At 43.7% G+C, this 21,918-nt stretch overlaps 1 protein-coding gene across 1 annotated transcript in view; it reads right to left on the bottom strand.

Moving 5' to 3' along the window:
• Positions 1 to 21,918, bottom strand: part of PARVA (parvin alpha) — a 152,064-nt gene that overhangs the window by 16,969 nt on the left and 113,177 nt on the right. The window contains exons 5-10 of the mRNA XM_080688503.1: positions 12,169 to 12,309; positions 7,807 to 7,922; positions 4,470 to 4,528; positions 2,325 to 2,344; positions 1,004 to 1,065; positions 204 to 272 (exon numbers count right to left, since the gene is read on the bottom strand). Of these exons, the coding sequence (XP_080544629.1) occupies positions 204 to 272; positions 1,004 to 1,065; positions 2,325 to 2,344; positions 4,470 to 4,528; positions 7,807 to 7,922; positions 12,169 to 12,309 (467 nt within the window). The remainder of the gene's footprint in view (positions 1 to 203; positions 273 to 1,003; positions 1,066 to 2,324; positions 2,345 to 4,469; positions 4,529 to 7,806; positions 7,923 to 12,168; positions 12,310 to 21,918) is intronic.

The raw sequence follows: 21,918 nt of genomic DNA, 5'->3' as shown, positions 1-21,918 counted from the left end.
GTTTAGATATTCATGATAATATTCTTGCAGCTTTTCAAAATAAATTCAGATAAAGTCCGAACAGGAATAGAATCCCCTCCCTCCTGGAAAAGCTTGAGGGTCAGTGTGGAAAGCCCTCCTGGCAGTGCAGGGATGGGGCACTTGGAATGGTAGCTGTTGAGCAGGGCCTGGCCCCCCACCCTCCCCTTGGAGCTGTCACCCACCTGGGTTTCCAGTTCTGTGACCTCCAGGTTCAGTTTATTCAGGTGCTTGTTCACAAAAGTGATGAGAGTCTAAAAAAAGAAGCACAGGCGGCTTTGAGATGGAGACTCTCACCAGTGCCAGGCCCTTGGGGCCACCTCTGTGACTCTACCATGAGGACAAGGACCAGGGTGACCACATGGGATGAGGCCCTGCTGAGAGCAATGGGCCTGGGATCACTGTGACGAGCTGGGTGAGGATGAGTGAGCAGCCTGGGAGGCTTTTCTGCAAAGCCCCTGGAGTTCATAGGAAAGGAGGCTCCCAAGGATTTCCGGTCCTGGACACTATGTGATTCAAACTGTGAGAGGAGCTAGGAGTCCTGAGAGTGAGAGGTGTAGTGTCTGACCCCAGGATCAGGGGGCCGAAAGAAAATTAGGAAGGAGGCCAGAGAAGAAATGACCCCACCTGGTCCCTCCTTCCAGTCCCTTTCTAGGTGCAGGTGCCTGTGCCCGAGGAAACAGAGGGAGGTCTGTGTGTGGAGGCAGGGACGGCTGGAGGTTGAGTAACGGTGGAAACAAAAGGTGCTCATAGTAGTCTCAGAACCCCCTGAGAGATGCTATTATCCTGATGGGAGAAGAAAGGGACTGGATGAGGTCTCCAGGGAGAACAAGATAGGAAAAATGGACATCAAGTAGGAAAGCCCATGTTTGCAGAGATTTGGTGATGAAACCAGGTTTAGGAAGCTTATGAGCTGTAGGTATGATGTTTCCTAAAATGTTTTGCTCCTTTCCCACTGCTTCCCTCCCAGGCACCTCTTTCCCACCTTTTTCACCACGTTGAGCTTATCTGGTGCATGGTCGAACAAGGTGTCGAAGGCATCACGTTCTGAAAAAGAGGGAAATGTCGATGAAGGACATAGCTGATTCCTGGTGGGAAGCCCACCCCAGATCCTGGCCACATGGGTCAGGTACAGATGGAAACTTTCTGGGGTATGAGGCTGCGCTGGGAACTGTAGAAGCTGGGTTTAGGGCAGAGATTTGGGTTATGCTCACTTAAGGAGCTGTGTGTGTGTGTCCACCCTCTGTGTCAAACCTCTTTTGGGCCGGGACTGAATGGCTCTGTTAGGCACTTTAACTGAGGACTTGTCATTTCTCTTCAGTCTTTGTGTTCATTACATTATGATTTAGTCATGGCTCTAAAGTGTTTCGGAAGCTTTTTGGAGGTAGAATGATATCCAAATATCAAATCACTTCACCCCCTAATGATCAAAACCAGGACACCCAGACAATCATCCTGGTAGCATGCATCAATAAGCAGGTTGGGAACCAGAGCCCCCGGACAGGACGCGAGCTCCTCTAGACACTGCAATGCTTTGTGCCTCAGTTTCCTCTTCTAAAATGCCACCTGAGAAAGAAACCTCCCAGGTGTGTTATGAGATGCAAGATGAGAAAGGATGTGCATGTGCTCAGTAGACTCTGACAAGTCTACTGATCTGAGTTGTTTTAGCATTATTGGAATTATTCAAAATATGCACAGCAAATACAGGATCATAGGAAGTAGCAAAGCCACGCCCCCTGCAGGTCTCTTCTAGCTGCATCCCCCACGTTCTCTGAACTGGGAAGTGAAATAATGGAGGGAAACCTGGGCCAGGGAAGGTTGGTGGTCCCGGGTCTGTATTTCCCTACTCTTGCACCGCTGGGCAAATCCAAGACTTCCAGGAAGGTGATTGTGACCTCTGACATTCACAGACTTTGTGAACAAATCCAAAGTTGTAGGAGGTGGGAGAGACAGGAGGTATGAAAAGGAAGAGAAAGAAGCAGCTTCGAGAAGGGCTGGGCAGTCCGAGCGTGTAAATACACCTCCTTTCTTTGCTCTCACCATACACTTAGAGCAAGACTGCCCAGCACCCATTCAGAGGCCCAGCAATGTCAATGGTCTGGTTAATTGCGAAAGGACTGTGCAGCTGTGGTTAGTTTTCCTCTTCCCACCAGTAAGCAGACCCTCCCTACCACGCAGCTCTGTCACCATGCTGGTGCAGACACATGCAGGACGCAAGCTGAGTGCTTATGCTTCCCAGCTGCTGCAGAATTAACTAGACCCCCATGGAAGCCACCAGCACCAATGGACAATCTTACGCAACTCACCATGCCTTCCGGAGAGAGCCCTGTAGGAAAAGGAGAAAGAAAACAGAGTGAATCTTCTCTCCTTGCCCTTGATTGAAAAGCCCCAAAGCTCTCTAGGCATTCTACGCTTAGTAAGTTCACTGCCCAGGATGCTGTGGGCATTAGTCTGAGGAGGTCAAGTTCTTCTCTCTCCTATACATCCTGTGATACCCATCAAGTTGCATCTCGCTTTGCTCCAGGATAGGTTTTTCTCAAAGAGGGAGGAATTGGAACTGGACTTTTAGCAGTGAAGCACCAAAGAACTAAGAACACAAGCATTAAAGACAGACTACTTAGGTTTAAATCCCACAGAGCCATTTGTTTGCTGTGTGACCTTGAGCAAGCTACTGAACCTCTCTGGGTTCATTATGTCTAAAATGAAGATAGCATGTTGTGAGCACTACATAATTTAATATGTAGAAAGATTTTAGCACAATTCCTGGTATATACTAAATGCTCAATACGTTTTTTTCTTAATACGTTTTTGGGTCTCATTTGTTTATTCCAACTGCGCTTCTATCACCCATTACGTGATGACTTGCGGGTAATGCAATGGAAAGAATAATGAACTTGGAGTTAACTGCTGGACGAACCAGTGATAATCTCCTTCTCCACCTTTGGGCTGTGGGGTTTTAGGAGGTGTAATCATTGCTTCATGTGTGTATCATGAACATCGATAGATACAAAAGTGCTTCAGAGACTGTAGTGTATTGTCAAACTATTAGGAGTTTGCATCCTTGTTTATGTCTATGTGGCAAGATAACAGAAAGGGGCCATAGAAAGCACAGGGGCAGCTGACAGATTGCTCTGAAAACTGAAACTTCACGTTCCCTGATTTGGGAGCTTCTGACAGGATCTTCTCAGACACTTTTTCCTCTTTTCCACGGATAAGCAGAGGTTAGGGGAGGTGGGAGCTGGACGGCGAGGAGTTCTCCTCCTGGCAGGCCTGTCAGGGCAGCTTTCAGCCTGCCCCTTACAGAATCAAGGCCAAGAATCAGTGTGCCTTGTACATCAGCTGCCCCCCTGGCTGATAGGACTGGACCCTGGAGTGGCGCGGAATAAGGCCATCAACTGGGCATCTGGGGAAGGGCCTCCCCGCACCTCTGCCCTTTCCTGGGCCTGAAATGCCCACACTCCTGGGCCCTTTTGAGGCACATGCACAGTGTGGTCCACAGCACTCTGGACCTCCGTCAGCCACTATGGGGGAGGGGAAGTGAGTTTCCTAGAGATTGGGCTGGGATGGTGTGGGTCAGCTATAATGGGGAAAAGCCAGAAAAGTCAGCAATGAAGGGCATGAGCAAGGGAGGGCAGGGTTGTTACCACGTTAAATCCTCACACTCTGTGGTTAGCAAAATGCTCCCCACTTCTGAGATGAAGACACCGAGGTCGCAGAGGTTAAGGGACTCACAGGTAAGTGAAGTGGCAGAGTCTGGATTTGAACTCAAGTAAGGCTGGCTTAGAGGTCTGGGCTCTTACACTTCGTTTTTCTTATTCAAGGGAGGATAGAGGAGAGATGGAGCCAGGCGATGCATAAAACAAACTTTGCCCGGCCTCGCATGTGGCCAGGGCTCAGGCCTGCCCAGGGATCTCAAACCCACACATGGTCCTGCTCTTTCTGCTTAAGACCCAAACTTGTCTTCCCCACGGCAAACCTCTTACATGTTTTGATATTCCAATTTCTTTAAGTAAGTGGAAACAACAAAAACACCACTCTAAGGTAGAGAGGGGCTTTCTGGGTCATGGCATGTGACCAAATCAATCAGATTCAGAAAAGGAAGAAAAACGTCCTTTTGAAGGCTAACAATTTAAATTCAAGTCCATGTTTATGGCATGACGATTTCATGCTGGTTAGCTTTTTGGGGCACACTTTTTTCCCGGAGTGCCACAAAATTAGAATTTTTCAATCACTGCTAATTCTCTCTCCCCACTTCCCCACCCAACTTTGTACCTTAAGCATTGAGAGGCATGTTTTGAATGCATGGAAAAGGCTAAGCTATAATCATTGGCTGAAGTATAATCCCTCTTGCAATCCCAATAAATGAAAACTAAATATCAGCAAATGGACGAATTTCGGAGAAACATCTGTGTTCCATTACAGAATCGCTGGCAACAATGGTGTTGACATACTCTGTGTTACCAGTTATTTCCTCTTGGATTTGCCGAGACTGGAGGATTCCTTCTCGTTTCTGAAACGGGGGTGGGGAGAAGGGTTGGGAGGAGGAGAGAAAAATATACTTTAGAAAAATACAAAATACTGATTAGCATTCCTGATACTGAGAAAGTTACTGGTGTTTAAGAAAGTGAGTCTGGAGTTGAGAGGCTTCCAGAAGTGAAACAAGGCCCCTGACTTCCTGGGTCTGGACCGTACCATTCGTACTTCAGTGCAGTCCGTGTACAGTCCAAACAAGTAGGCTGTTTCTTGGATGGTGAATCTTTTCTTTCTTTATTGGAAGACATTCTGTTGGAAGCAAACTGTTTGCCTCCTGGAGTAATCCACAGTAAACCAAATGGAAATGAAGGCCAGGGTGTGTCTGCCCTCCAGCTGGGGCCACAGAGGAAAGCGGAGAAACACATTCAGCTGGGGGGCTGGGGTGGAGGAACCAAGGCCAGCTTGGAGAATTCAAATAGAGGGAGAGTTTGTTTGTTTTTCCTTCTTTTTACTGGATAAATACAGGAGCTTTCAAATAACCAGAACAGTCCTCAGGTAACTAGCTTACTCTCTGAGGGAAGATTATGTAATTTGGAGGCCCACTCAGCCCATCCATCCATCCACCCACCTACCTACCTATCCATCTATCTGACATCTATTCCATCCCCTCCATCACTTCATCCTCTCTTCTTTGTTTCATTGATCAGTGCCTTCTAAGTACAATCCCCTAATTAGTACCTTCAATGGACAAGCCCTTGAGTTGGACTTGGAGCAAATACTTGAGGAACTTAGAGTAAAATGTCATAGATGAAGCAGGTATGTGAGAATGGTTTCCCCAAAACGGGGTTTTTGCCAGATGACCCAGGTCAGTTATTAGTAGGATCCCTTTTGCTCTCAAAAGTGTCTTGGATAGTAAATCACATGGTCACCCTATGCAGAGAGGAAGTGCTGAATGCAGGACAAAGGCAGGCACGTTCATCTGGGGATGGTCAGGGAAACCATCCAAGGGGAGGGGTCCTTGAGCTGGCACTCAAAAAACACAGAGAGGCCATTCCTGCGGGAGGAATGGCCTAAGGAAAAAGGCAGAGTCAGAGCACAATGCACTGAGGGGGAGGTTTGCAGGGAGGGTGCCACGGGTCAACGGGGAGTTGAGTGCTGGTTTAGAATTTAAGCCTCGCTGGGTGGGCATGGGAGCTAATGAAGCAGTGCTGGGATTCAGGAGGACTTTCAGGTGGGCATGAGCAGGGAGATGCTTTGCATCAGGTTCTTTCATAGTCAGAGGCCCTTGGAGGGTGGTCTGGGTGTGGAAATCCGTTGTCACAGCAAAGTCATCTTCCTCAAAGGCTGAGGTGAGTGTCCACAAGGACCTTCTGGCATTGGTGTCCTGATGAAACCTGCCTTCTTGACCCTCCTGCCAAAACTTCCAGAACCTTCTCTTCACATTCTCAATAGCCACAGAATCTAGGGTCCTTGCAAAATACTCTGACAGAAGGAAAGGTAAAGCTGGGTAAAGGCAAAGATTATTATCTGCAAGAGATTAAGAAGAATGGACTAGCAAAGTAAAAGAGGAAGTAAATATCACTTAAAGGAGATCCAATGAGGATACATTAGAACTTTCCCAAATACACCTTTAACATATGTAACACTTTCACAGGGGGCTGATGGAATCTGTGTCCTTGTCTGGTGAGGCTGTTCACAGATATAAAACCTCAGCCACACATCATGAAGATTTAAATGCTTTTGTACACAATGGAGAAGAAATCTGGGTTAAATGACCCCTCATACTGCATCCTGATTCACCTCGATCCACTGTTTGTTCCCTAAAGAGCTCTCTGTAGTTCAGTGACTCACAGCCAATTCCGAGTCCTGCTTCTGTGCCTGTTTAGCTTGATAAAGCAAAACACCCCATAAAACCTGACATGCATTGATGCCATTTTATGTAACGTGTCCTCTTTTCTCCCTCATGCTAACAAGCCTGCCTACAGGACAAATTAAACCAACAACAGCCTTCAGATGGCCCATAATTGAGCTCAAAATAAGGCATGAAGCATGGGCTTACAGTGACCACTGTTTCAAAATAGGAGCCCCCCTTCTCCTGCTCAGATCTTGAATCATAGTTTTAAAAAAATATAATGAAACGGATTCACACATTATTGATGGGTAAAAATAACATAATAGAGAGATGGCCTGGATTCACTAGGAAGATGCTTGGATCAGGAAGCTTAGGGTTGGCCATGTATCCACAGCAGACAGAAAATGCTCAGCACCATGCTTGACACAGTTGAGTGCTCAATAAATGAGGCCAATTAGTCCCTTTCAGTCACCTGCACTTAATGTCTGCACCACACACATTCGCATTGGCTATGGGCCCCTGGTAGCCCTCTCTGCTGCTTATCTCTAGGCGGGGCCAAGGTGTCATAGTCCTATTATACCCCCTTGATGTGTAGCAAGTTCAGTACCCAGAAGGTGTAAAAGAAATACTTTTTCATTAGGGCACAACTGAGCACCCCCAAGTCCTCTTCCATTCACATCTGATCCCTGAAAGCTCAGCTCAAAGACCTTTTGTCCTGGAAACTGGCCTGGCCTGGTGCGGCAAAGCTCACCAGCCCTCCAGGCTCTTCCTCACCACTGGATGCAGAACTGCCATATTATTCTCTATTCCAGATCCCTGGATACTCTGGGAGCTGCTTATAAGGGGAGTCTTCCCTTGCAGCATGTTTATTTGGAAAAGAACAGAAACAAGCAAACCAAATGACCTTTTGCTAAATGGCATAAAGTTGGAAAATAAAATTGAATTTGAGTATCTAATGGGGTTAGGGGTAGAATGAGATAGTCACAGGGAGAGTGCACACCCTCATTGTGGAAATTACACAGCCATTTGAATGGAAATTCCATCCAACGATCTGGAAAAGATGACTTGAGAGCCCAGCTGTGCTTCTCGGGGCGGGTGAAAAGGGGCAGTGTCCTCAATCCAGGCACGGCCAGTCGGGTCTCTCAAACACACGCATACACATGCCCTCATGTCTGTCTCTTCCCCATACCTGTGCACCACTGTTTACCCAAAAGATGATTCTCTATGGCTTGCAGGGTGTGCATGCATACATGCGCGCACGCCTACACACACACACACACACCTCTTTCCTCCTTATCCGTTTAGACACACCTCACAAACGTACACACCATGCACCCTCAAATATACATTACACAGACACCCTCCTGACAAAAACACGTAAACCCCAGGTACTTTCCCACCTAAGGCATTCCATATACAAGCACACACTCTTCCACCCTTTGCACACATGGTATCTGTCTTACCTGGACCACAACCACTTGGATGGAAACATGGTCTGGCAGTCGGATTGGGGCCCTGAAATACTGGGACAGAGCAACCAGCAGGTGCAGGATGGCTACCAGGCTCTTGGCATGAACAGCTGAAATAAAAGATGATGTAAAAAATTAGAGAATCTTCTTCTAGGTTTTAGGCAGATACAAGCAGATATTCAAAACGTGTCACATCCACTGCCTCTGTAATCCCACCCCTGAGGACCAGGGGACACCCTGGGTCATCGCAGGCCTCATCCTGGGCCCCCTCATTCTTGGCCAGGTCCCAAGGAGCTAGCTTCTTAGATCATGCCATTGCTGGATTTCCAAGGTTGTGCCCTCTGCTTTGATCCAAGGCTCCCACAGAGACCCTGACAGTGGCCGAATTCTGAGTTCAGATCAGCTCTCCACCACCTCCATGTCTTTGTTCACTATTTTAACAACCATGGGCGTGTCTGCTTTGCACCCTCTTTCTTTTCCCACTTAACTGTGAGCCCTTTGGATTATTACCTCTACCCTTGTCCCAAGGCTCTACCCAAAGCAGGCTCTCAGTACATGGACACTGAGTCAGGAACGCTGGATCCCTCCCACTTTGATGAGGGCTCTGAGATCCTGGAGGAAAGCATGACATATCTAAAGGGCTTTGTTGCTCTCTTGAGGGTCAGGTATGGTCAGGCAGTGCTCCTTGGGGAATAGCTGGGAGGAAGTGTTCAGGACCAGCTGGCTTCTGTAGCTACAGAGCAATGTGCTGGATGCTAAGCCATTTATACTAGAGAAATCTGGGCAACTATTGGGTTATAGTTTTCTCAGTAGATCTGAGAAGAAAAGGACGGTGATGTAATGGGGTGCACACATGGTTGGGCAGACTGGAGCTTGAGTTCTGACTTGACAACTCAACCATTTATTTACTGCCGACAAGACCTCTGGTAGGCCACTCAAGGACTTGGAGCCTCAATCTGCTCATCTTCACAAATGGGGATAGCTGTGCCCGTGCAGAAATATCGGTTGTAAGAATTTCCAGAGATAATGTCAGCAAAGCTCCTAGCCTGTAGCAGATGCCCAGGAATGGCTGATATTTTTTATTATAATTTGAGAAAGTGCCTGGCATCCATCTAGGCCAGTGGTCGGCAAACTGCAGCTCGCGAGCCACATGCGGCTCTTTGGCCCCTTGAGTGTGGCTCTTCCACAAAATACCACGGCCTGGGTGAGTCTATTTTGAAGAAGTGGCATTAGAAGAAGTTTAAGTTTAAAAAATTTGGCTCTCCAAAGAAATTTCAATCGTTGTACTGTTGATATTTGGCTCTGTTGACTAATGAGTTTGCTGACCACTGATCTAGGCAATTAAACCACTTTCTCCCCTTTGTTTCTCATAAAAGGGAAGCTTCACCAGATACTTTACCTGTCTTCACAGTCCTACCAGCCTCATGGTTCTTCATTACAGGGGTCATTTAAGGCAAGAACAGAAAAATGCCCATTTTGTGTACTTAGCATGAACTGGGCCCAGTGTTAGGGTGTCCTTCTGTCTGGGCTAGGATTGATGAGTCTGCTCTACAGAAGCCTTGAGAAATCACCAAGAAAAGAAAGTGATTCAGACATTCCTTGGGAACTCATTAGAGCTTCTTGTTATCACAAGACTTTCCATGGACTGCGGGACAGCAGCTCAACACCACCATCAAGCAGCAAACAGCTAACGATCTGCTTCTAACTCTGCCTTCCAGAAGTTTTCAGTTCTGAGCTTCTGAGCACTGTCAAAAGTTTCACCCGTCGTAACAGCCTCAAAGAAGGCTCCTGATGTGGTGTGCGCACTCACGTGATCAGAACTGCCACACCCGCAGTCTAGTCACCCAGGGTTGTAGGACATTTGCTACCTTTCTCCCTTTTAATCACAAAACACGATGCTAGAAAAGCTGTAGCCCAAAAGCTTGTTCTTGCATGCTGGTGACAGTGTATGTCATCGTGACTGTCTGGTGAGCAACACAGAGAGCTATGTCATACCGATGCCAGACCCTTTCAACGAGTGTTCTGTCCGGGGAATTATTTTTTCAAAAGAAATAATTATACAGTTTCTCTCTCTCACACACACTACATGTACAAAGATGTTCATTATTGTGTAATATATTACCACTAAAAAAATCTGGAAAACACTGTCCACTAGCAAAAGGTTCGTTAGGACCCATGGTTTGCAAATTTATTATTATTCTTACACAGAGAAACCCTTTGTTCTAAAAGCCGTTAGGCAAAACAGATGAAGAAAGGACAGCTGCTCTGGTCCCTGCGTCCTAATTGCAGCCCCCCCACAGGTGCTTCTCCTCACCCCCTTTATACTGCCTGTAAAGATGACACAATGTCCTCAAAGTACCAGGAAAGATAACAGGAGGGACAGAGCTTCCCCCAGGGCTGTGCCTGCCACATTCCTCACGGAAGAAACCAGGGCTACTGGTAAACAGGCCCCCCCCCCCCCCCCCCCCCCCCCGCAGTTCTCCAAGCCCCGAGGCATCCTAGGGAGCTAGCCCTGGAAATAATTATTCCCTCCCACCTAGCCATTTATCTCGTTTCTGGGAATCTATGACAGGACTAATTCAAGAAAAGCTAAAAGAGACACAACCTAAGACATTCAACTCAGCACCATCTGATATCAGCAACAGGCTGCCCAACGTCCTGAAAGGATCAACGTCAAAGGGTTCAGGTTACCTAGGGGATGTCTACCCCGGGAAACAAAGCGGCTATCAGAAATGATAACCATGAAGACCACATGGGAATACAGAAAACATGTATGACTTACTACTAAGTGAAAATAGCAAAAACACATGATGTACCGGACTGCATCAAGTAAAAATAAGCGTTGATGTGGAGAGTAGGGGGCGAAGATGAAAATAGCCAGACGGAGAGTGGCAGTGTGAGCGATTATTTTACTCATGCACATTTCCCTATGAGAAATGACAGTAAACATGGTGGTGGTCCTTGTGTGGCTTGTACAAATCCCCTTCTTCTATCCGAGCCTTTCCCCAGGTGGGTTCCCTTGTAAGGTAAAAAGTGTTTTGTTTGGAAGGGTACGTGGAGATGGTCCGTATTCAAAGTAGTGGGAAATAGGATTAAAAAACAACAACACTAAGCAGGGGTCTTGATCAGAGGATTTCGATGCTTATTACTTTATGCTTCAATGCTTATGACTGTTGTGGATTTCCAAATGCAGGTACATTTCTCAAACCAGTGATCAAGCTTCCTTTTTCCTTCCTCCCTTCCCCACTGAACACTATTAGCACACCTGGGACACAGCGCAGACAGCCATCTAGGGCCCAGAGCCACGGCCTCCCCCTCCCTCTCCCCCCTCCTATGTCTCCCTGGCAGAGGATGCCCCGTTCCCAGTGCTGTGCGAGCCGGCTTTTCACACTGTGCGAGCAAAGGTGTAATTATGCTGAAGGAGGTACTTGGTGTCTCGCCTCCAATGTCAGACGTTAGAAACCTGCTGAAGAGATTGTCACTGGCAGTTACTGGGTTAGGTGAAGATTCCTTTTTCTTTGCTAAGTTTGAAAGGTGTTTGTATCGGGGAGGGGAGGAGGAGGATGTGTCCATTTTAGGTTTTAGAAATTGGGTTCACTAAGATAGTATTGAACCCTTTAGTACTTAAAACAAAGGCAAAGAACGCAATCTAAATAATTTTATCAATCTAAATTCACACTTTTATCTATTGCAAGCAACTAAACAACTCTGGAATCCCCACAGGAAATAACGTCTCTATGGATTCATCCGATTTGCTGATTTAATGTTGGTTCTGCTATGGACTCATTAAGTCCATATTAGACATCTAGGCCCTTGAGGCAGCAAAAGAATGAATGGTTTGTACTTTCTGAGATCCTTGACCTATCTAGCTGTGAAACCTGAACTGAAAAATCCTGTTCCAGTGCCTACAATGTCAGCCATATCTTTGTTTCTTCTGGAAAATGAGTGATGGAGAGGAAGGCTGTGGGTATTGTTCTAGAGCCTGCCCTTGCCCCCTCCCCTTCTCCCCCTCGGCTTCAGCTTCTCAGCTGCCTGCACTTCGGGATCTCTGCTTCCTGATGCCCCTATAAGAGCGTTCTCAGAAGGTCATGCTGGGACATAGAAGTAGCTCAATGAACACGAGTGTCCTTCCTCTCCCCATCTTACACGAGCTCCTACAGAAAAGACATCCTGGATTTTGACATCACTTGTCGCAGAGACAAGTCCTCTGTGTGGGAGATGTGTCCGTCCTTAGTAAGATGAGTGGGCCTGCATCCACACAGGGCCGGCCCGCTTCCTGGCTGGCTTCTTGGGGAAACCACATGGTACAGACCACAGGCACCATCCACCAGACCCGTTTCTCTTGGTAACACTCACAGTCCACATTCCACTTGATGCTTCTGGGAGGAAGTTTCAGGGTTTCGTTGATCTTCTCCAGGACAGTCTGCAGCTTTTGCTTCTGCGCAATCTCTGACTGGGTGACCTCAGCAACGTTCAGCTTCTCACTCTCCAGTTTCTCTGGGGCGACACAGGAAAAGAGAACAGCTGTGATCTTTGGCCACAGACAACCCCAACTCGTAGGCATGCCCTCACACATTCACTAGCTCGCTCAACATACACATGCATACATCGTTTTATTGCACTTTGCTTTATTGCTCTTCAGAGATGTGTTTTTTACAAATTGAAGGCCAGACCCAGCAAAAAGATTATGACTCATTTTATTGCAGGGATCTGGAACCAATCCCACAGGATCCCTGAGGTATGCCTATAGATGAGGGACAGTGCTCTCCCCTCCTCATCTGGCAGTGACACTGGTGGGGCCAATAGGTGAAAACCTTGAATCCCCAAATTATAAGATCCCAGGACCTTAGAAGTGGGGCCTTTAACCCAGTCCGTCATATTTGAACTCTTTTTTTCTATCATTCTGGGGGTTCTCCCTCCTCTTTTCCATTCGGCCTTCTCCAAGGACATCTTTGTGCCCTACCTGGAAAGCCTTCTGTGCTTCCCCTGGGCAAGTCCTTATTCAAGACGTTTTGTACATCCTCGTAGTATAATATGTGTCATGCTGAGTCATATTTATCTGTTTTAAGTACCTTCTTTCCTTTAAAACCCTCCTGGAAAGTTACTTATTTGGCATGTCCTAGTTCATCAATTCTAAGGCACACATTTTTTTATTTTTATTTTTTAGATTTTAACAACCCTGAAATCAAGTTGTGTCTTAAAATTGATGGCATTCTACAAGTGCAGTCAGGCAGGTAGAAGATGTGAGTTTTCATGCTTCCACATGTGTGTGTTTGGTCGTAGCTCTGCTAGTGTGGCCACTCCCATCCTATCTAATAATCCTATCTAATAAAGAGGGAATATGCTAATTGACCATCACTCAGTCACAAAGATGGCTGCACCCACAGCTGAAGCCAAGTTCCCATAAGGAGCCTTAATGGGCAATCAGCAGGAACCTGAAGCTACGCCCTCCCCCGCCCCCGTAGGGCTTGACAGGGGACCTCAGGCTGCATCCCCCACCCAGCAGGGCTTGACAGGGGACCTCAGACTGTGCCCCCTGCCCTGGCATCAGGCTGGGGGACCTCAGGTCAGGCTCCCTACTCTGGCGCCAGGCCAGGGGACCTGAGGCCATGACCCCCGCCTGGCAGGTCTTGACAGGAGACCTCAAGGTGTGCTTCCACCACGGCACCAGGCCGGGGGATCTCAGACCTCACCCCCTGCCCAGCGGGGCTTGACAGGGGACCTCAAGGTGCACCCCCAGTGCTGGGTCGGGAACTCAGGCCACGCCCCCACCCCAGCACCAGGCCGGGGAACCTCAGACCGCACCCCCCCGCCCAGCAGGGCTTGACGGGGGACCTCAGGCCACACCCCCAGCCCAGTGGGGCTTGACAGGGGATCTCAGGCCATGTCCCCCACCTGGCGGGGCTTGACAGGGGACCTCAAGGCACGCCCCCTACCCCAGTCTGTGCTGGGAGACCTCAGGCCACGCCCCCTGTCCTGGCGCCGGGTCGGGGACCTGAGGCTACGTACCCTGCCTGGCGGGGCTTGACCAGGGTGGGACTGGCCAGGTCTAAATCTAGCCCAATGGGGGCGGGGCCGGCTGGGTCTGGGTCTCATGTGATTTTGAGGCACATGTAGGTGGGCGGGGACTTGACTCTGGGTCCTGTGGTGCGCCCCAGACTCTGACAGGAGGAAGGTTTTCATACATTTTACTAATTTTCTTTAATCTCTGACACTTGTATTATAGAGAAAGGGAAAATAGCAATATTAAATTATTTCCTCTAATTAATTCCCTTTTAATGTGCACGAATTTCATGCACCAGGTCACTAGTGTCTCAATAAGCCTACAAGAGCAGTTTCAAAACAGAAAATAAAAATTCTAAGTAGTAACGAAGCTTTGTGTAGGGTTTTTCTTTTTTCTCGTTTTGGGTGGTACTTATATAATGGTATGTTTTAAAATCAATGGTTATTGTATGCAATGATATAACCCCTTAATACTGAAAATAATTAGATTGTTCTTTGCCTTTATTTGTCTAAATTCTTATGCTTGTCTATTAGAAAGAACAACTTGAGACTCTGTAACGAGAAATACACTGTCTGCTATTAGATCCATCTGAGTTGCCCTCCACACTTCATTCAGGATTAATAGAACTGACACTCTGAAATGTATTTAAAGTATCTTTTCCCCTCATTTTTAGAGGCTGTCATACAAAGTAACTAAACTTTACCATACATCAATGATGCCCCTATTGCTAACATTACTTATTTTATTTTCAAGCAGCTCTAGCTGATCCAAGTCAAATGCCCCTTGGGTAATGATGAGGTTGCCACTGGAGAATTCCTGCAGGTCTTGTGCATTTAATTCTTTCAGTGCTTTAATAAGGATGATCTCGAGCTATTCTTATCTCTGATGGCCTGAAATATTAACTTCCTCTATAGTTTCCCGAAGCCATCATTCTTTTTTTCTAAAGTTCAGGGATTTAGCAAGCCTGCATCTAAATGTCTTCCTCTTGAATGTTACACCTGGAAGAGGCCCCATGAGCCTTTCCCACTTTTAGGCTGTGAATTCCTATCTTGGATTCTCTTCTACTGAAGGAATGACAGGTTGTTTTCATCTTCCACTGCAGCTACAGTGTGGGGAGTTCGGTAGAGGTTACCCGAAGTGCTAGGTTAAGGAAACCTGTGAAGCCTTATCTTGGCTCAGAGGGAAGGATTGCTGGGACAGAAAGGCGACACTGTCCTGGGAGTGGGCTGAGAGGTCAGAGGAGAGGAGTGGCAGCATGAGAACCACTGTGTAGCTAGCCTTATTGTATTATATGATTGCCTATGAATTTCCATATTTATAGCCTGCCGGCTTTGGACTGCTTAGAGCAGCCGTGGGCAAACTACGGCCCGCGGGCCGGATCCGGCCCTTCGGCTGTTCTATCCGGCCAGCGGAGCCGAAAGAGCAGAGGGTTCTCTTGCTCTTCCCTCCGCTCCTTTACTTTGAATTTATATTAGTTCACACAAACACTCCATCCATGCTTTTGTTCCGGCCCTCCGGTCCAGTTTAAGAACCCATTGTGGCCCTCGAGTCAAAAAGTTTGCCCACCCCTGGCTTAGAGTGAATAGCTTAGGTCTCTGAGTCTGTTTCCTAGGTTGGTCACTTTTCTTTCTTTTCCTTTTTTTTTTTGCACTATTGGTCCATTCTGTTTTCATTTCTAAAAACTTGGATTTTACACAGTACCTCTAGGACAGTCATTGTTTCTCTGGTCCCACCAATATTTTTAAGTAGTCGGACACTAAAATTATAATGCATTCTTCCTCAAGTTTTTATTTTTTAAGCATCTGGCATTGTTTATTTAGAGGCGCTTTTAAGGCTTTATTTCTTTTGCATTCCTAATTTTTTAGAAAATGCAATTCCACTGTCCTTTTTTCCACTTTAGTAATCATGCTTTCGGTTTTTCTTTTTGCCTTTAATTTTATGGTTGGATATTTTATTTTAGGCGTTCGCATTATGTGGACTTGAGGAGAGGCTATCTTGAGGTAACCCTAATTAACAGTTCTAGGCATATCTCTTCATGCTCATAATACACACAGAACTCAGAGTTGTCTCTCACTAATGAAAGTTACAGTGTATACATTTTTCTACTACAGGTTTTACCACTCAAGGACATGAGTATTTTTCTATGTCAATATATATAGGTGTAACTCTTTTTTTGTTTGCTTGTGTGTTTACTTTTTTTTTTTTTTTTTACCCCTTCACCCTCCATGTCCCTGTCTCTGGCAACCACCAATCTGTTCTTTGTTGTTTTTCTTTATTTGACATATAAGTGAGATCATACTGGTATTTGTCTGTCTGAATTATTTCACCTAGCATAGTGCCCTCAAGGTCCATCTATGTTCTTACAAATCGCAGGATTTTATTCTTTCTATGGCCAAATTTCATTACATACATAAATCACACTTTCTTTATCCGTTCATCCATTGATAGACACGTTGTTTCCATATCTTGGCTATTGTCAGTAATGCTTCAAGGAACACAGGGTGCATCTATCTTTTGGAGTTAGTGGTTTTGTTTTCTTTAAACAAATACCCAGAAGTGGAATTGATAGATCATATGGTAGTTCTATTTTTAATTTTTTGAGAAACCTCCATATAGTTTTCCACAATGGCTGTATCAATTTACATTCCCACCAACAGTACACAGGGTTCCCTTTACTTCATATCTTTGCCAACACATAATTCTTGTCTTTCATTATAACAGGTGTAAGGTGATATCTCTTTAAAAATTCCTCCCTTGAGGATATGTTTTTATTGATTTTAGGGAGAGAAAGCTCATTGGTTGCCTACTATAGGCACCCTGACCTGGGATCAAACCTGCAACCTGGGTATGTGCCCTGACTGGGAACCAAACCTGTGACCTTTAGGTGTACGAGATATGCTCCAATCAACTGAGCCACACCAGGCAGGACTCACTGTGGTAGTCTCTTACGATCCTTTGTATCTGTGGCATCAGCTGTATTCTGATTTTATTTGCACCCCGCCCCTCTGGTGAGTCTAGCTAAAGGTTTGTCAATTTTGTTTACCTTTAAAAAAAAAAAATATCTCAACTTTATCAATCTTTTCTATGGTCTTTTCAGTCTCTTTATGTCTCTACGAGAGGCTCAGTGCATGAGTTCATGCATGGGTGGGGTCCCTCGGCCTGGCGGGTGATTGGAGCTGATCAGGGCCATCTCGTCCAGTTCCTATTGGGGCCGGCCGGCCAGGGGGAGGGACTGCGGGAGGTTGACAGGCAATGGGAGGTTGGCTGTGGGAGCACACTGACCACCAGGGGGCAGCTCCTGCATTGAGCATCTGCCCCCCCTGGTGGTCAGTGTGCATCATAGTGACAGGCTGACCGGTCGCTTAGGCTTTTATATATATAGATATGATATGTCTCACTCAAACATATATCATGGTATCTTTCTACATTGATATCAATATGACTCATTCTTTTATAGGACTTATAACCTTTTTCATTCAACCATTCCCCTGTCAAGTTATATCCTACTTTTCCCTATTGGTAATCAAGTTTCAATAAACATGTGGTGTGTGTGTGTGTTACCAAATGATTATTGCTGATAAAAATAAAAACTGTTGCCTTACCTTACAGATTTTCTTCTTAAATACAGTCATCTCACCAAATCCCCTTAATAATTCTATTATTGTTTATCTGAATTTTTAGCATTTTGGGGGGCATGCAAATAAGATAAAACACAGCCATCTCTACTTTGTAAACTTATATCACTTATTTCAATTTTATGACATTATAAAAAACTTACCTGGGAACCTTTTCTGCTATTCTTAGCCCTTTTTAAAAAATATTCAACTCTCAAAATTTAAGAGATCCACTCAAATAGTCCTATAGTTAAATAATAAAACTCACTCCCTGTTGCTAAGGAGTTAAAGAAAATTTGTTTTTCAAGACTCATAGTTTTCCTCTTTTGTTCTTTATTAGGCAAATTTTAGCTAGTGCTATGGAAATTTTCTGTTGCAGAAATTTGAGTCCTCCAGGAAATTGTCTCTCATATGTTGCCATAGTTCTGAAAATTGTTCATCATTAGCTTAACTTGTAAAGTAGTAGGCATGATTTTGCTTTTTAGAAAATTTTCTCAAGTAGAATTATTTTGTGAATCTTTCCATTGTTTTTGAAGTTAGCAAAAAATGAAACAGCATTATTCAAAAGTTCTGAAATATTAATACAAGGAAGAAAAACTCAATTACTCTGAATGGTCGAAGAACTGAGATGTCCTAGTGAAAATGTTGCCATATAAATCTTATTATATTAATGTAGCCACCTCTCAAAGAAGTAGAATACATACGTCCTTGTTTCAGTATGAGTGAGTCCTAAGTTATTATATTTATGTTTCCAATTATATGGGGAGGGTTAATTTTTTTTTTTATGGATCATGGTCAGAAAATTTGGTCTGTGTAATAATTTGTTGAGACTTACTTTGTGGACACAGTCAAATTTTGTACGTCTTCCATGTGCAGTTGAAAAGAATGAGAATACTGCGGTTTTGAGGTATAGCTAAATTATAGTGTCCAAATCTTTTCTATACTTATGAACTTTTTTGTTAGTGTGTTATTAAGAGACTTATGTTAAAAAAATCTACCATTGTGATAGATTGATCAAGTTCTTGTAATTCTGATTGTCATTTTTGATTTTTTATTTGTTTTTTTGTTAATGTTCACCAGAGGATATTTTTTCCACTGATATTTTTAGAGAGAATATAAAGGAATGAGAGAGACCCCATCAACCCACATGCACCCCAATAGGGACCAGGGATCAAACCTGCAACTGAGGTACATGCCCTTGAATGGAATTGAACCCGTGACTTTTCATTCCACAGGCTGATGCTCTAACCACTGAGCAACCAGCTAGGGCTGTCATTTTGTATTTTTATACATTTGTTTCACAAAAGTGCATTTATATTTAAAACGTCTTATTTTCCTGGTAACTTTAGTCTCAATCAATAGGTAGAGATTCTCTGTAGTAATGCTTTTGGCCTTAAAACCTATTTTGTCTGATATAAAAATAGTTACCCCAGCTTTCTTTTAATCAGTGATCATCTAACATATATAATTATTTCCGCGGTTTTTCTTTCAACCTTTGTCTTGTAAATGTAGATAACATGTAACAAGATTTTGTTTTGTTATCTAGTCTGACAATCTTTTTTAAATGGATAAAGTCAATTTACATTGATGGGTTTACCACTATACTTGGATTTACTTTTATTATACTGCTTTTCTGATCCTTTACTTTCCCTTACATCATTGGATTAAAGTTTCTATTCCTTTTCATTTAATTTTCTCCCCATTACTAGTATGAAGGTTACACACACTCTTTTATTATTTTAGCGGCTACCTTAGAAAATTTATCACATACATTTAATGTAATAGAATCTTAAATTAATCAGCATCTTTATCAACATCTATAATAATAAAAGGGTAATATGCTAATTAGACCAGATGTCCTTCCAGACATCCTTCCTGATGAAGCTGGGGCCAGAGGGAAGCTAGCCTGGGACCCGGGTGCCTGCCAGCAGCAGGAGGTGGGAAGCCCAGGTCCTGTGTGTTGGAGGGAAGATGGTACTGGTAGCCAAGGGAAGGAAGACCGACTCTTGCGTGCATCAGGCCTTTAGTACTAAATAATAAAATATTTAGTACTAGATATTGTATTCAGCACACTAACGCCAATGACACTCTAACTTAAGCACTATAATTTTCTAGTACTCTGATTCTATCTTAATTTTTTAAATGAACAAATTAGACATTATTGTGATTGTTTTATATTTGTTCAATTATTGCTTCAATCTACCCACCATGGTAATCTTTTTTACTCATCATTTTTGGTTGCATTTCAGATCTTCCTTTTAGTTCATTTTCTTTCTTCCTGGAGTACATCCTTCAGAAATTCCCTTTAGTGAAGTTCTGTTGGTAGTAAACCTTTTCTGTTTTAGTTGATTTAAAATGCATTTATTTTCTCTTCATTTTTAAAAGTTTTTTTTTTTCTGGGTATAAACCTGTAAATTGACAATTTTTTTCTGCACTTGAAGATTTCATTTCAATATTTTTTTGTCTTTTGTTCCTGATGAAAGATAGCATTCAGTACTTAGTTCTTTTATAGGTAACCTACCTTCAGTGTTTTTAGGTTTCATTATGAAGTATGTAGGTATATATTTCTTATTCTTTATCTTTTTGGGATTCCCAGAGCTTCCTGAATCTGGGAGTTCATGTCTTTCATCAATTCTAGAAAATTCTCAGTTGTTATGTCTTTAAATATTGCCTATACTCTAATATCTTTCTCTTCTACTGCTAGAATTCCAATTAGCCATATGTTGCATCTTCTTTAAAAAAAATCTGTCTTTAATTCTGTTTTTTTTTGCACTGTTGTCTCTCTATATTGCATTCTAGGTAATTTCTTTAGTGCCATCTTCTAGTTTATCCAATTATCCCTTTAGCTGTGTATCCACTAGGTTTCTAATTTCATTATTACATTTTTTTCATCTCTAGAAATTCCATTTGTTTCTTTCAGATTTGCCCTATCCAATATTGATAGTTCCTGTTCTTTAATTATCCTTTCAATAGCCTTTTAAAACTCTTATATTAAACATACTTAATGTTCCATAACGGATCAGTTGTTAATATGTATGGCAATGGTGGGATGGACCTACAGTTGATTGTTTCTGCTGATGCCTGCTCATTATAGCTTGCTTCTCCTGGGTTTTGTGATTTCTGATTTTGGGCTCATTTTCTCTGGAATTTTATCTCTGGGAGTTCTTTGTGACCTTGTTTTAAAATTCATTTCTTTAAAAGGATACATTTTTGCCTTTGCCTTGGGGAGCACTAAAACTGGGCCACATATTAACTTCATTTTCAGCTTAGGACTTTTAAATGCAAATAATTAGTGTGAATCCTAGTCCTAAATCTGTGCAAGTACAGAGATTTGATAAGGAATTATCAAGTTCAGACTTTTTCTTCTTGTTCCGCTCATATCCAAGTCTGAGAGACATTTACCCTTACTGTCTCTCTCTGTGGGACCAGATTTCTAGTTGACCCACTGAAAGTATTGCCCTTCAGAGAGCCTTTATTAATGGGTTTCTTATCCAACCGCCTTTCCTGCTCAGTCTCTATACAGGCTTTGTCTCTTGATCCTGTATGTGTGACCCATTAAACCTCAGGCTATAAGCCATTAGGAATTAACACTTATCTCATTGGATTTACACTTTATTATATTTGGCATTTGGAGAACTTCCTTCCCACACCATTTTAGCCGTGCAATACAAAAATACGTTTTTAAAGTGTGCAATACCAAGAGAATTTGATTTGAACAATTACTTAGCCATCATACTGAACAGAGAATTTTCCTGTCATTATATTAACTATTACATTGTCAAAAACACTTATAATGGTGGTGATAGCCAACATTTCTGACTTGTTCCTAATACCATTCCTTTGATATTTCACTATTTAATAAGTTCACTGTTAGGTTACATATATTGGTCTTTATCATATTTAGGTAGTTTCCTTTTTTTCCTATTTTCCTTGAGATAGATGTCGAATAATACATGATATATTTCAACAGCTATCAAATTAATTCAGTTTTGCTACTGAAATTTACATATGTACTCTACCACTTTTTATAAGATTGATAATATACAAACATGAAAAAAATTCAAGCTGTGAAAATTAAGTCTCCTCTCCACATTGTCATCCCAAGTGCCCTAGTCTCATTCTACAGAGAAAGCTTACTGTGACTATTAACCAGAGGTGGTCTCTACATACTCGAGCATTAGATGTGTCCTTTAACACACACAGTGACATACTATACTCACAGTGCTACACCATGCTTTCTTTTTACTTAGTAAGACATTGAAGAGAACTTCTCTGCTACTTATAAATAGAATAATAAGACTTTCATCCAGCTTTTGAGTTTTTCATAGTCCACAAAATGCCTCCGCCAGTTTAAGAATAGCAGTAAGCATTATTTTCAACTCTCCTAGAATCAACGACTGTTACAGGAAGACCTGAGAGCAGTGCTGCCCAAAAGAACGTCCTGTTATGAGGGAAATGTTCATTTCTGCACTACCCAATACGGTAGCC

The sequence above is a fragment of the Plecotus auritus genome (genome assembly GCF_963455305.1).
Source record: "Plecotus auritus genome assembly, chromosome: 9".
In the NCBI taxonomy this organism is placed as follows: Eukaryota; Metazoa; Chordata; class Mammalia; order Chiroptera; family Vespertilionidae; genus Plecotus; species Plecotus auritus.
Note: the sequence above shows the minus strand (reverse complement) of the source record. Positions and strands in the feature narration are given on the sequence as shown.